Below are 16296 nucleotides of genomic sequence, written 5' to 3'. Positions count from 1 at the left end.
TTTGCAATGAATGCCTTCTCCTGCTATCAGTGCTTTTTGCCATGTAGATGTGTAAATGTGGCAATTCCAAGTGCACATAAAGACAGGATTATTTCAAGTGAGATTTTGAAAATTTCTGTCTTGAGCTAACTCATTTTCTAACAGAAGTCGTTAAGAATTTTATGAGAGCAACGCATCTGAAAACCCTATCCTAAAAATCAAATAGAGGTACTGTGTCTGGTTAGGTAAACAATTACGTATCTGAAACAAACATCACCAGCAGAATGGTTTTCTATTCAGTTCCTCCACGTAAATAAATGAGTATATTGTTTTTCTGTTTTTTTTCTAGTGTGTTGTATTTGCTATGACATCTGGTCAGATGTGGAATCACATTCGCGGACCCCCGTATGCACATAAAAATCCTCAGAATGGACAAGTGGTGAGTTGATTCTTTTAATTTTATTTTGAGGGGAAATATATAGATAGTCACTCCCTACAGTGAGTCTACAGTAGCAAATAATTGCAGTCCCATAGCACTGTACGACAATGTGCCAGCGTCATAAGTCTCCAGTTGCAAGCAGAGTCTATTTTGGTAATTTCAGATGTTTGGAAAGTTCCACCGTCTTTGATTTGAGCAATGAAATGGGTGGCCATGTTTTTCAAAATGCTTTCCACCAGGCTCCCAGCTGTAGCGAACATGTTATAAAATGTTCCATATCACACAATTTCCGCTGTCCAAAGATAAATGGATATTGTGTTTTTTTGTAGAAATGTGCTCCCTCCCTCACAAGGTGAAAAGCAAGTTTGGCTTTTTTCTTCTTTCTAGGCTCCGTTTACACAAACCTTTGAGGTTTGTAATCTCTTATCTCACTTTTTCTTGAGCATTTTAGTTCCACAAGGAGATGACAAATATTTTCAGGTGCTTTTTTCCATTATGCCTGTAACTCTTCCACTGAACTTCTTCCTGTATCTCCTTACTCCCTCATTTTAAATTCTTTATCAGCTTTACTAAGAAGTTACCACTAGCTGATTACTGCCAAAATTACTGTTATATCCTGCTACTGCTGTCTTTGAAGGAATTCTCTTGATTGTTCCTTCCTGCTCACAAATTAGCAAATCTCCATGAGTTCAGAAGAAGAAACTTTCTTTGCTTACTGGGAAGGTAAAGAGGACCTTTGCTGGTTTCTACCACTTTTTTTTTTTTATTTATTTACCGCTTTTCAAACAAGTTGTTGGGATGGAATCTACAAACCTTGCAGTGAACTTAGTGGTCAGGAAGCTTTTTCATGACTAGTGCCCTGTCGAACTATTTTCAAATTCGACCATCACTGGTTAAAGGAGACTACCTTATGTCTTAAAGAAAAAAATTATTCGAAGCTCCCTTTGTGTCGTATCTTAATTGGAGTAGCAAAAAAATGATGGTTTGAATTTGATTACCAATTTGCTTTTTATCAGGAATGTAGCAGCAAATTGATGTCATAAAATGACATGATTCCATCTGTCAATTTTGTTATGCAGAAGTAGGACTGATAATATAATAAATAATCTCTGTAAAATACTGTGTTTATAAAAATTTAGAGGTTTCGATTACTGCCTTGCGGTATTAAATTTATGATGCTTTCCTACAGAGTGACAGAAAGGAGAAATACGGCACAGAAAAAGCAAATTAGTTTTTACCACATCCAGTTTTATACACTTTGCCCTTCTTAAAGACCTGTTTCTGAAGTATAGACTGCATTAAATCATTTAAAAATATCCTTTTAATTGTTCCTGAATTTGTGCCATTGTCTCTCAGTTTTCAAGGTGTGAACTCTTCATGTCCTATCTGAATGTCTGAAAAGCTACTAGTTTGGGAGTGTTAACGTACACAACTAAATAAGGAAAATAAGGGTAGAGAGTATTTTAAGTTCTAGTTACTGAGCTACTGTATTAGTTAATACACGTACCTTCTTTTCTGGTTTTTCTGCATTGTATGACTTCAGGGAAGTTATTTTGTGACAGATTTACCTGTCTTTCCTTGTTCATATGTGGCAGTACTTTCACCTCCTTAGAGCTATGTCTCTGTTGGTGAGGTGAGCAAAACCAGTCAGATTCTAAGAATTAAGGGTCACCAAGTTACTGATTTATTTAAGGTATCACTGACCACTGTAGTTGTAAAGCTCTATTTTTTACCATTGTTAGGAGCTTACTAAGGATTCTATAAACCTTTACCTATTTTACATTGCTTTTTTTTTTTTTTCAAATGCCATTATTGAATATTTTCCTGTTTCATTTTTCTAGCCCTTATCTACGTTCCTGTGAATTTGAAATCATAAAAGTGCTTATCTAACACTTCTGTTAGATTTATTCAACCATGATAATTCACTGTAACACAGCCCTGCATTAAGTTAGCAACTGCTGTCTTCTTTACATCTGGATGATCAGATCCATTCCAAAGAAAATCACTTTCTTTCCAATGTCTAGTATTTAGCAGCAATTCCAAATTTCCATGCTAATTTTGTACAAGGATTACTTGCATGTAATACTCTGAAATGTTGTTCACAGTCTTACCATGTAAAATTCTGTTTTTAAGAGGAGGCATAGAATAGTTCACCAAGCTTAATTGTTTTATTGTTAGGTTAAAATTTACTAATGCTTAGTTTTTGTTATTTAATTGGAGTTAGTGGTTCAGTTCTGTACTAGCTGTAGAGCTTGATATGCCACCAGACTTTGAAAGTGATGATATTCTGTCTTCATAAACCGTTCCTTGCTTCAGATATCTCCTATTATTTGCTTTGTTCTTGTCATAGTTTTGGATGACACTTCATTTCTCTTCCTTAAATCCCTATTTTTTCAAAAGATGAAAAGACATTTGTTTGCTTTACTTAAACAACACTACTTACTAGTGCCAATATCTTGTAAAAGTAACATTACCAGTTATTAAAATCTTTGGCTTGTGCACTGCATTTATGATTCTTTGCTTGATTACATAAATTATGTTAATTCTCTGATAGTATTCTTTGAGTGAAGCTTTTGAACCATATTTTGTAATTTTGTGTGGGTCTATCCTGTGAAGCTGGTGTGTTCTTATTGAGGTTGTTGCAGTTACTTCCTTTATTCTCCATTGCCGTCAGCTAATTTCAGTTTTTGGGTCCACATGAAAGCAGCATCAATTTTTATGTAGAAAGCTGAATCACACAGTACTGTTTGATATTTCAGTTCTGGTTTAGGTTGACAAAATTGGTGCTCATCTTCTACCTTGACACATTCTTTATCTCTGTTATATTTTTGGAGTTCTCTGTCTTTTGCATAATAATTTTGTTAGGATTAGGCTCTTACTGTGCGGCACTAAAATCTTTACCTATTTTACTGGGTTTGAGAGTGAAAACTAAACGCCCCATTGGTGTCTGTATATATAAACAGTTTTGGGAGAGTTCTGATTTTTATTCAGAGCTTGATCTATATAGAGCTGGTGGTGAGACAAGTAGCAAGCTGGAGAAAGCAATTACATATTTTTGAGCCTCCTGCAGAGGTAGTTCTGTTGCTGTTCAATTGACCTCATAGCAAAGAATTCTCATTAGATTTTCATCAGCTTTTAATCAAATAACAGCAATGGCTAAGAAAGCATTTGTGTATGCCTATGCAGAGATTAGCAGACATTTTTTTTTATTTGGGTACAAATTCTACAATTTTTATTACACAGTATGCTTAAGACCGCATCTTTAAAATGGTTGGAAGTTTAGTATAAATAAGAACAGGACAAAGGGCAAGCTTGATCTAAAAAACTGAATTGAGATGGTTTTCAAAGCTCATAATTTTCTTTCCTTCTCTGAGAAGAAATTATTAGAAGTTTGAAAAGTTTTTTGGTGAAGAGGGAAATGTGGTATTTATTGTCAAATATTAGATGGTTTTCCTACATAAGCTTTGTGAAATGGATAATGGTATTATTTGCCACTATACTAATTGGATTTTTTTTTAACGTGTCTTTTAGTTTAAAAGCTTCTTAAAATGGCTTAAGCATAACAAATATTATGTCCTTAGGAAGCAATTTATATCTGTTTAGCAGATCTTTCAGGTACAACAGCTTGCGATATCAGATCAAATATTTATGTTTGTTCAATTGTGGCATTTATTCAGCATTCGTTATTTTTTTCTACTTACGTTTCACAGTTTTATAACCACTGATCTTTATTCAGGAGCAGTCTTCAAAACATCACTTTTCAAATGGTCTAGCTGATATGGGTATCTGGTGATCTGTATGTTTCAGAAATTAAATGAAAAATACGTTTGACTGCTATTACTCATTTTTGCATTTGTCAACGGAAAACTACGGTATTCTGTATGAAAAACTTATGCTTAGAATATCAAGATTCTTAATTCACTTTAGTCCTCTATTGCTAAGCAGGAAAAAAATGTCATGTATTCAAGTATATTCTTCTGTGTTTTCTGGCTTGACTTTTTCATATGAGTCTAGTTAAAATAAATGGAACTTTCTTGGAACAGTTTTAAAGATTAACTCCGTTTCAAGCTCAGTAAGTCACAGTAAATACGTTGTCCTTTTGCCTTCAATCTATCCGGAAGCATGTTTGAAGTCCAGTTCGCCAAGATTGTATTTGTAATGTCCAACTTTTCTGAAAGTGGCCAGAGTTCTTGGTAGCTGCTTCAATATATAAAAAAATTCACTTTGCTGTGTGATAAATTATTATTATATTTTTGTCTTGCTTTTGCATAAAAAAAAGCTCATACACATTATTATATAAGTGTCTAACATAAGATTGGCATTAGTACTACAGCAATATTTTGGTGCATCTATTGACAAAATTCACAACCATAGCGCTATTGAAAATACTTCCTAATATTTTATTGGAATAGCCCATTATTTATGTCAGTATGCTTGATAGAGCAGTAGGTTATTTACTTTCTGAGTGTATTTAATGAAACAACTTCCCTGTGGTCATCAAAGCAGTGAGTCTGCTCAGAAGCTGCAACTCGGAAAGGGTTTCTCAAGCTTTTGATTTAAACACCTATGTTGATTTAGTTAAAAAACTTGGCAATTGGCAGTGTAAGATCTAGAACCAGTATAAAGCAATCTTAATTCCATTAACAGAGCAGCACATTAACAAATGGGCAACATCATATCTGAACTAGTGTTGGGAAAAGTACTAACCTGTATAAGACACCTCTCCTAATTTTTAAGTTTGCAAGGATGATTGTAGCTGACCATAGCTGGCATTTCTGCACACCAAGGTGTTTCCTACCTTGATATTAGAAAAGGAAAACCTTACGCAATATTTTGTACCCTGGTTTGTTTTTTTTATTATTATGGGGAGAAAAGGAGGTGGGAAAATAGTCATGACAGAAGCGTTGCTCTAAATCTAAATTCTTAAAACGGTCAATTCTTGAAGCATCCATGTTGTAAAAGTTCAGATAGTACCATTGCTTTGCAAATACTGTAGTTTTGGCTGAGTAAGGATGGAACATGTTCCCATCAAGTAAAAAAAAAAAATTCAGACAAGTAATCAGGCAGCAAGGAGTCTGTCATGCTAAAATCCAATAAAATGAAAAGAGGGCTAGATTTTAATTGCTGCTTGTAACAGCAGAAATCCAATTTTAATTGACGGATACCACTTTCAACAAACAAACAGTCCTCCTCCCTCCCTCTCTGCCCACCTTTTGCTAAGTGTAGATGGGCTCCTAGAAGCAATTTAGCCTCATTTGAAAGAACTGTTTTGTACAGAACAGCTCTTTTTATGTCAGAAGTCAGGGGAGTCCTCCAATACGTGAAGTTACGAAGTATCTGAAGATAGAATCATAATGAAATACAGAAAGATACGCTTTTTTTTTTTAAGATGGAAAACCAGAATGACGCAAGGGAAAAACATGTTCATGTTGTTCTGTTACTACTAGAACAAGAGCAATTTTCTTAAACCCAGGTTGAGTGCCAGTTAGGAATCTATTTTTTCTGTCTTCCTGGACTTCACTGGCTTTGTAGATGTGAGAAGATGAGAGCCTTCTCACATAAAATAATTTTGATTGGAAGATCATCTAGTCCAGCTGCTTGCTCAAAGCGGGTCAGGTTGCTCAGGACTTTGAGTGAACTTTGAATGTCTCCATGGTTAGAGATTCCCCAGCCTGTTCCAGTGTTTGACCATCCACATCATTCTTTTAATTTTACCTGTTAACTTATTGATTTTTTTTAAAATTTTTATTTCCCTCAGGAAGTGTCAAGGTAAATTTTATCCTTCTCCTGAGTAAAAGCTGGTTTAGCCGAGTTTTTAATTAGAATTTGACACTGACTTTAATAAAATTAGACTTAGCCCAGCAGTACACCTTTCCAGAGCTCCTGACAGTATACCTTAGCTTACGTGACACTAGCGCTATCATGATATTGCTACAGTATCCACACTGGTAACGAGAAAACATTAAGCCTGGAGTAGTCATAGAGACTTTTCTCCGTATAGATTCTGTTTGCTGACTAGAGCTGTGCAGACGTCCTTCCAGTAGCTGTTAAACAGCTTCAGCATGTCTGTTTTCTTCTAAAATCTTACGAGTTTTCAACAATTTTGAGGGAGTGGGGGAGAAGAGAGGAAAGAACTCTACCATATTTTCCCTATTCCACGGCAGTCTTTCACTACTTTAGATGGATGATTTTGTGAGTCTTTCCTCTTGCCTGCAGAAAGATAATCTATAGTACAAGAGTGCAGATGTTCCTTTTGCTGAAGTAAAATCTCAGCAGTTGGGAATTGTCTTGCGAATTACTAAGCAAGTATCAGAATACTTTTCTATCCTACAGAGCCTTCTAGAGTTATAGATGTGGTGTGTTTTTTCTGTTGGAGAGCTCTTCCTGCTCTGTATAGTTTTGGTAGTAAGCTCTAATGCTGTCATTTCAGTGTAATGGATTAGATATCTCTTATGCCTGTGAACAATGTCAAGAGAAGGAACGTGCATTTGAGTACGTTAACGTAAATGAAGCAGCATACTTTAGACAGTTCTTCATGGACTAATTTACCCATTATCTCTGGTTCAGAGATATACCTTTTTATCGTGGTTATTCTTTCTATGGTGGTTATTTTTTATTGAGCTTAAGGAACTTTTCATACTCTTTTTTTTTTAATCTGCAAGGCAACAGTTATTTGCTACTTGATATTTTGATAAATATAAAATGTTTTTTGTATGCTTTTATGGGAAAAAAAATTATTCTGACTTTTTTTGGTCTAGCTCTGGTGCCAACATTCTATGTAGAAGCAGACACTGCTAAGTCAATTGTCTTGCTGTGGCTATGTAAGTGGTAAGCTATATTTATCAAAAAAGTCACCAAGAATGTTTGAAAGGGAATGACTCTTTTCCAACTGCTCTATCCGTGTTCCTTGGAGGATGAGGAAGAGAGAATTTAACTTCTATCCTGATTGCTGGTCAGGATTCAAACTCTCTTTATGTCCGCATTGTTGAGAAACAAGTTCACAAAAGGAGTGGGCTTTACACAAACTTTAGAACAAGGAATTATTTTCATTTTTCACTACCCTGTAGGCAAGCACTACTCCTGTCTGCCAGTTAAAAGCCATTGCAGAACTGCCACATGTGTTGGTTAGAAAAGTTGATCTACAGCCCTTCGGAGGAGAGTTTACTTCTGCATATCGCAACTGAGATTGATCTACCCTTTAAACATTTTAAAGGTGTCTTGCATCAAGCTAACGTGATGCACAGAAGTGGGTTGAGCAGCAGATTTAATGTACATCACATTTTCTTAGTATTCAATACTTACAGAATTAAGCTTTCGCATTTATTAGAAACAGATTGTAGTTCTTTTGTACGTTTGTACTGAAAAGAGAAGGCATTTTTCACCGTTCCACTTAAAAGTCTATCATTAATATTTATATGAAAGCTCTTAAAAGTGGGAGAGCTTTAACTTTAGGTACAGTGAATAAAAAGAGTTCTTTGCTGAAAGTCTTACAAATCTGGGTTTTGAGCAATAAACAAATACATGAAATAACTTCCTTCATGTTCACAGGTTTTGAGGTCACTTAGCTAGCAGAATGCTCTACACGAAGAGAAAATAGCATTATCATTTAAAAGAGGGAAGTTGTCTGCATTTACCAGCCCATCACGCTTCTAATACGGGTCAGTGGAATAAAAGAAGAATTTGGTCTATGATTTATTTATTTTTTTGTAATTGCTGTTCTTAAAAAAAATTCCAAACAAAAAAATGTTCATGTGCCTTTTGCGCATCCCCATAATTCTGTAATTTATATTAACCAGACTGAGTAATCCCTGTCAGATAAAAGAAGGAATTCATAAAATCATAGAATACCAGGTTGGAAGGGACCTTAAGGATCATGTGGTCCAACCTTTCTTGGCAAAAGTATGGCCTAGACAAGATGGCCCAGCATCCTCTTCAGACAAATCTTAAAAGTGTCCATGGTTGGGGAATTCACCACTTCCCTGGGGAGAGTATTACAATGGCTCATTGTGAAAAATCATCCTCTTGTGTCCAATCAGAATCTCCCCAGCAGTACCTTGTACCCATTACCCCTCATCTTTTTCATATGAATCCTTGTAAAAAGGGAGTCTCCATCTTCTTTGTAGCCATCCTTTAAATACTGGAACACGGTGATAAGGACTCCCCTAAGCCTTCTTTTCTCAAGGCAGAGCAAACCCAGTTCTCTCAGCCTTTCCTCGTACAGCAGAACTGGGAAGCTGATCATCTTGGTGGCCTTTGTCTGGAACCTCTCCAGCCTGTCCACATCGTTTTTGTATAGCAGTGACCAAAACTGCACACAGAATTCCAGGTGTGGCCTAACGAATGCTGCATAGAGTGTGATAATGATTTCTTTGTCTCTGCTGGTGATGCCCTTGTTGGTGCAACATCCTGTTGGCTTTCTTTGCCACAGCAGCACACTGTTAACTCATATCGAGTTTGTTGTCCACCATTAACCCCAGATCCCTCTCCACAGAGCTGTTCCCCAGCCGGGTAGATCCCAGCCCATGCTGCACTCCTGGATTATGTTTTCTCAGGTGCAAGACCATACACTTGTCCTTGTGGAACTTCATTCTTGTTAGTCCATTCTTCCAGCCTATCCAGGTCTTCCTGCAGGGTGGCTCTCCCTTCCAAGGTGTCCACTTCCCCACTCAGTTTGGTGTCATCAGGGTACAGTTGATCCCATCATCCAGATTGCTTATGAAGATATTAAACAGCATTGGGCCCACTTGTGACAGGTTCCCAGTTTGAAAAGGAGCTATTGACCACCTTCTGGGTTCCCCACCCACCACACAGACCACTTATCTAGAAACATATCAGTTTCTCTTGGAGAAGGCTGTGGGAAACAGTATTGAAAGCCTTGGAGAAATCCAGGTAGACAAGGTTCACCACTTGCCCCACCTCAACTAAGCAGGTTACTTTGTCGTAGCAGATGATCAAGTTTGTCAAACATGATTTGCCCTTTGTGAATTTGTGCTGGCTTTTCCCAATCACATGCTTCATTTGACTCGTGATAGCCTCCAGGAGGATTTGTTCCATAACTTTCCCAGGGACTGAAGTAAGACTGATGGGCCTATTATTTCCTGGATCCTCCTTTAAGCCCTTCTTATTGTAGATGGAGGTGACATTAGCCTTTTTCCGGTCTTCTGGGACATACCCTGATCTCTGCAACTTCTCCAAGTTTATGGAGAGTGGCCTCACAACAATGTCAGCCACCTCTCCTTGAGTGGATAACATCACAGCCCATCGATTTGCTAGGGATCAAGCTCCTGGAATAGTTTACATACCAACTCTTCCTTCACTGACGGTCGGTCTGTGTTTGCATCAACCTTGATTTTTGCTCCCAAGGCCTGGGGCCCAACAGTGCCCGTAATCTTCTCTGTTGCTGAATACCAGAGTCATAGAACTAAAATGAAAATCGTTTTTTCAATTATTGTCATTTTATTTACCTATAGACATTGAACACTTGAATGAATGGTATAGTGAATGAATAAACACCATCTAATCTTGTTTGGTGGTGTCATTTAAGATATTATTCATTCTGGAAATGTGTGGAAAAATAAGTTGCTTTGTCTTTAGAATGCAAATAGGTATACTGCCATTAAAATGCTTTGTGTGTAAAAATAAAACTTTAAATCTGAAAGTGTGCAGAAATATTTGGGCATAGTAGTACTCAGCCCTTTCGTGTGGCACAATAAAGAATTGGAGAGAGTTTTGTCGATGTTAGTTACTTCACCTTCTGAATGTGCATTTAACTGGAAGTATGCGACCAACAGTAAGCAGAAATAATGCAAGCACTGGATCAGCTGCACAGTTTAAGAATGGATTTCAAGAATTGATTTAAGAACAAAATTGAATTAAATTCATGCTGTTAGTCATTTAATATCCCAATAATTGGTCACTTGCATTATTATTAATTATCTCTGGAAAATACAGGACCACAAGGACATGATGTGAATGTATATGCTTTAGGTAGTGCTCACAGAGGGACCGTAGTGTGTTTGCTACTGTTGTCTTTCCACTGTATCCCTTTCATCCCTTAAAAACATTATATTAAATTCAGGCCTACAAATATATTGCACACCTTGAGTAACTGGAAAAATAAAAACAGTACACAGGCTGTAATTTGTGTTTCTTCTGTCTTTTTTTTTCCTCCTGTTTGTCTACTTTCCTGTTTCCCTAACCCTACTAAAATATTGGAAAGCTTCGTTTACTGAAGAACAATCAATTGAAACCTCTCCAAACAGGCCTCTTTAAAGCTGAGGAATAAATTCTAGAAGAAATAGAGAGACATCCAAACCCCTGTTACTCAGAGGATTATTTTCTGTGTAAATTGAAGAACATACCTTCACAAAAAGATAGCAGATGTAGCACAGGGTAGAATGAATCCTGAAAATAGACAGCACAACTGAAATAGTAGAACACACAACAGCAATTTCAAAAAGAAAAGGACAACTGGGAACAAAAACAAAACCCAACCAGAAACAACTTCCAGCAGAATCCTGGAATTTACTGGTATAGGTCACCAGTCCACATGTCTGTTGATATATTTAATGTCTTTAAAATGAGCCTCTTTTCAGTGGAACTTATTCCCTTTGAGAGTTAGAGAGTGCTGTAAGGTTGGGTTATTAACATAAGTATACTACCAAGTTAACAAGTTCAGTCCAAATGCATAATACTGGTTTGCATTTTTTTCCTTCTTCTTTGCCCCGTTTTTTTTTTTTTTTTTTTTTTTTTTGGCATTTGACCATCTATACTGTTTCATACAGCTCTGATCCAGCAAATAACTGTAATGCTGATTCATAGTGTATGAGTACATAGCCGTGGGAGGGCACTTGTACATTGTCCAGTCACGGGCAAGTGTGTCTTATCAAAATCTTTGACTTTTAATTAAGATTTTGTCTCAGACTTGGCTTACATTGCTGTTGTACCACCTCTTGTATTCAAGTGAAACTTCTTTTAATTGTTGGGTAGATTGCAGATGCAATACTTGCTACCTTGATTTTGACTGATTTTTTTAATAGGCAGATCACATTAATGAATCATATTCAACCTGTACTTCTATAGTGGATACTTCTTTTTCTAGCTGAGTTTTTTTCAGATGCTGAGACCATAATTTGTGGAAATCCTTCTGACTTTTGATGTATAACCTTCATTTTTTCCCATGTAATGTAGCGGTGGTTTTTTCCCTCGGTTCCTTTCTGGCATCAGCTGAATTCATTAGTACCTATTTTTGCACTCAAGTCATCCATTTGAAACTTAATAAATTAGTCCCAAGATCTAGAGTTCCTTTATGTGTTTTTAAAGAGCCTATTCTGTCTCCCATTGAGCCAGTTATTCAGCCTGCTTATAATGTTTGTTCCAACCCCATTTTTCTCCAGCTTTACATGTAACAGAATGAATTGTCGAAGTGCAGATAAATAGTAGCACATTTTCTTTGTCAAGAGGATTAATTACCTTAAGAAAGAGATTGTGCCTGATGAATCTGGTATCTATCTCTTTGGAATAAGTGTGCTGTATTTCAGTCTCATTTCTCATGTTCCTTCATGTGTTTAATTGGTCTTTATTTCAAAAGTTATTCAGAAGCATTTCATGTTATTGAAATCAAACTTCTTCCAGAATGTGTTTTGTTTCTGTGTATGCTCTTCTATACATTTACGTTAGCATGCTCAGGCTTGGCTAGAATACATACATAAAAAAAAAAAATAATAATTTGCTATTGGGGCTTTAAGATTTATGTACTAGTTTTGGAATTCTGCTTTTTGAGTTTTCCTTCAACTTTCTGTGTGGTATAGATGCATTCTGTCAGCTGTGGACCCGTATATCCCTTTTATTCATCATAAGCATTGCTGAAAAAAAAATTCAGAAATTGGGTCATTAGCACCGTTTACTGCATATTAACTTCTTTGTTCTCTGTTTTCATAGTTGAAATATAAATTATCTGTTTTAATTTCATTTGCAGAGCCACCTCAGCTTTTCTCCTGACAACTTTCATTTTATTGCTAAGCTTCTTGACCTTTTAAGAGGGAAATGATTTTGCTAGTCAGTTTTCTTTCCATTCTTTCTGAACTCTGGTTGTTCATTGTATTCCGTTTGGGATTATTAATCAGTTAGGTCTGGAATCCTTCCCTGAAAGGTCACTAATTTATTTATGTTTAAGATGTGTGGGATACAGATTCAGCATAGCTTAAGAAACTTAAACTGTTAGTCTCTGACTCATTCAAATTTCACCAAATTTTTCTAGTGTAGTTGACTTCTCTCATTAATTTTTCATTTCAGTTGAACTCTTTTGAAATGTAAAAATCTTGAATTGAAAGTTTTAAATGTGTTACTATTAATCTTTCAGTTTAATTTACTGAATCAACTCATGTCATTTTAACTGAAATTATTTTCTCTTTCCTTTGTCTTTACTGTCCTTTTTTGGATGAAAAACGTGCTTAAAAATACTATTGCTTCATGTTGAACCAGTGGGTGACTGAGGATAGAATCTGCCAGGTGTCACATACCGATCACTGAGTCTGCTGTTAGTAGTAACTCTTTAAATTCTATGTAGAAAATTAGTCTCCAGTCTACCATGAGGAGTTCTTTTTCTGAATGTTTTTCATTTCTTCAACTTTTTAATATCCTTCTCCATAAGCGGGTTCTTAGTTATCTCTTGACCTTGTTCTCCTCCTCCAAAGCCTGAAATGTTCTTCTGAAGCTCAGCTTATCTTTTCATTTCGTTTTCTGTGGGTTCACCCACACCAGTGCTTAGTTCAAGCAGGCGTGCACTTCATTCCCTTCTAAACTTTGGTTCACATTGTACAGGGCAGAAGGACTATGGTCCTTTTGGATGAAGTGAAGCCAGAAGGTAGACTTCAGGAGTTCAGCCAGTGCACTCGCAGGTGCTACTTGTTTGGTCAGTCCATTGGACCAAAGAGAAACTACATACAGTTATATATAGTAAAGTGTGGATATTTGGTTTGTACAATTAGTATATGCTACTCACTAATATAAACATAGCCTTTGAGTCCTCAGCAGCTCAAGGTAAGCATCTTTGCATCAGTAATGGTGGTACTCTTCTAGGGAAATTTTGAAATTTTTTCTGACACGAAGGGTGATGTTGAGCAGGAGACTGCTTCCATGAAGACTTTTCAATTGCAGATTTGTATCTGACAGCACTGTTCCTCAGAAAAGGTGTGTCTTATATTTTACCAGAAATATCCTGATAACGGATCGTCAAATGATCTGTTTCCTGCTAATATATGTATATATGAAGGACAGCTAGGTAGAGCTTTGGGTCATGTCTGCATTTATCTCAGTAGCTCTGTGCTCGTCTTTTCTCTATTTCCTGAAAAGACCAAACCTCAGTAGGCTCCTCAGAATCTTGACTTAAATGCTTTGCTGCCTGCTTTGCTTTATACTTTTAAAGCTTTGCTAGACTGTATGTCAGATAAGAAAATATATTTTTCTGAAGAGTCTACTTAAGTTGAAGATCTTTCCTCTTCAGTCTTGTAATTTTCTATTGATAGTGAAAATGTGTCTTTGAATGAATGTTTAGAAAATATAGCTACCAAAGGGTAAACTGCTTTTTTTCATTCCAAATTTGTAAAAAAATTCTGTGTTGAGAAGAGATTCTAAATAACGTGTTATAGGGGGGAGTCTATATGTAATTCACAGCTCACTCAAATTCACAAAAATTTTAATGAATTCTTAAATTTTACGTCTTGACTTACTTTTGGTCTTGTAGAGATAAGGTTGATATAATTTTTGTTTAATTATCAATCAAGATTTTCTCAACTGAGAAACTGTAAAAGTAACTTAATACCTAAATGCTATTAACGTGTCACAATAAGAATTTTTAAATATATTGTGTCCTTTGTACATAACAAACATTTCAATGTGGATTTTAGATCATATTTTTAAGTATTACAGTAGGTGAATCCTGTCCCTGTTTGTCACATATTTATTTTTAATATGCTATGAAGATAACTTCCTGTCTTAATATGCTATGAAGATAATTTCCTGCATTTAACAGGTCATACTATAGAAATATTTTATATCCTCTTATTTATGACTTTCAAACACAATATTCAGTCATTTAATATTTTTATAATTCTCTACAAATCTTTTGAAATTACAGTAAAAATACATATTCAAGTTTATATTTAGATTCTAGACATAAACAATTAAAAAAGCTCAATCTTTTAACAGAACTAACAAATACTTTGGTGTGTATATATATATTTCCTAATTTTTCCTAATTGTAATGCTTCCTCTTTTCACTTTAATGGTCAGTTCTATTATTCCTGACAATGCTAAAAAATGCTAAAAAAAAGGGAATAGAACACTTTCAAACATACAGAAGTTGCGTTTTAATATCTACCCAAAAATAGTGGATTTCTCAACAGAGTGTTTGCCAGAAAATGGTTGCTAGATGGTATTAAAAATGCCAGTTTCAAGGGAGACAAAAGAGTAACCTTCAAACTTTTTCTGACTTTGTCTCTTATCAGTCATGCAAGTGTCAGAGTCATAATGTGAATACTCAAGAAGGCTTTGAATTGTCAATAGCAGAAGCTTCCTCTTTGAGGTTATATTCACTGGAACAGAAGAGATAACACTATTATCAGTGTTTTTATAGTGTAGCCAATTTCTCATTGCATGTACTGAAATGCAATTTTTAATACAGTTTAGATATTAGTATAACGATAAATATGTCAGACTTAAACTAAATTCTGAATGTTTCTGTCAGTCTTGATACAGTATGAAATTCCACTCTGGTCTCTTTCAGAGATTTTTATGAGCATTTTCTGGAACAAAAGTAATTTTCAAACACATTTCTAACCTCCGTTTTACGAAATTAATATTAAATATGCGTTTCTTTCTGGGATGTGTGTTGAATTGTCAGCCAGTTGGAACCTCAAAGTTTAGTGCTGGAATGTAAACGTACAGAATAAAAGGTACCACACTGTATAATATACAAATACCATTACAAGCTATTTATGATCACCATAGTATGAATTTTTATGGTTTTTTTTATAAGGCATTCAAGCCCTGTGTTTTAACTGCTGACTCTGTGAATTTGCTTGAACTGCTGTTCATGAGCTTGTTACTTTTATTTCATATATATTTTAGTTTTTTTCTATGGGCTAGCTAATGTGCAAAATCTCAATGCGTTCAAAAGTCTTGTGCAAATTTTGCATCATAATACAATTCCACTAAACTTTTACATGTGACCCACTTAAATATTTTTAATATTTACACCTAAATTAATCAAAGGCTTAACCAATGCTAGTGGACTGTAGAGAGCTATAAAGGATTTCTTTTCATTTGCATTGACTTGTAGGTCATTGTTAGCAATATGTCAATGAACTCAATTATTCTAGATCATTTCTACAAGAATTATGTGTTATCTCCACTACCAGATTTAGGTAGTCTTACGAATCATTACTGCATTTAGATATTCTGAAGTAATATTTGTGTTTTACTTGAGGGAAATTCTCATCCCTGATCTCCTAATGTACAGGTTAGCATATTTGATGATTATTGGATTTTAATTGTCATGATGACGTATTAGAACCTATGGGCTATTTTCATACATCTGACATAATCGAGATTGTTGGTGAAACCCTAAAGCCCTGACACACTTGTCAGTGTTTATTTGCTAAGTGCCTGGAGAATTCTGTGTAGGCAAAACGGTGGCTCTGCTGAAAGTTAGGCCTTTTTTTGTTAGATTCACAAAAAATAGTCCATATTTTGTGATTGTTAGAACTAATTATTAGCGAATATAGATCTTCATTTGGTGTTAAGAGTATCCCATATCTTATAAAGTTGGTTCCAAAAAATAAAGTTTCCAAGAGACTGACAACAAACATGTTATTTTT

The 16296-nt window shown here is 35.5% G+C and overlaps 1 protein-coding gene across 1 annotated transcript in view; it reads left to right on the top strand.

The window, feature by feature from the left end:
- The window catches only part of TUSC3 (tumor suppressor candidate 3), a 131222-nt gene that overhangs the window by 70824 nt on the left and 44102 nt on the right, over positions 1 to 16296 (top strand). The window contains exon 6 of the mRNA XM_054203418.1: positions 329 to 418. Within this exon, the coding sequence (XP_054059393.1) occupies positions 329 to 418 (90 nt within the window). The remainder of the gene's footprint in view (positions 1 to 328; positions 419 to 16296) is intronic.

The sequence above is a fragment of the Rissa tridactyla genome, chromosome 5 (genome assembly GCF_028500815.1).
Source record: "Rissa tridactyla isolate bRisTri1 chromosome 5, bRisTri1.patW.cur.20221130, whole genome shotgun sequence".
NCBI lineage: Eukaryota > Metazoa > Chordata > Aves > Charadriiformes > Laridae > Rissa > Rissa tridactyla.
Note: the sequence above shows the minus strand (reverse complement) of the source record. Positions and strands in the feature narration are given on the sequence as shown.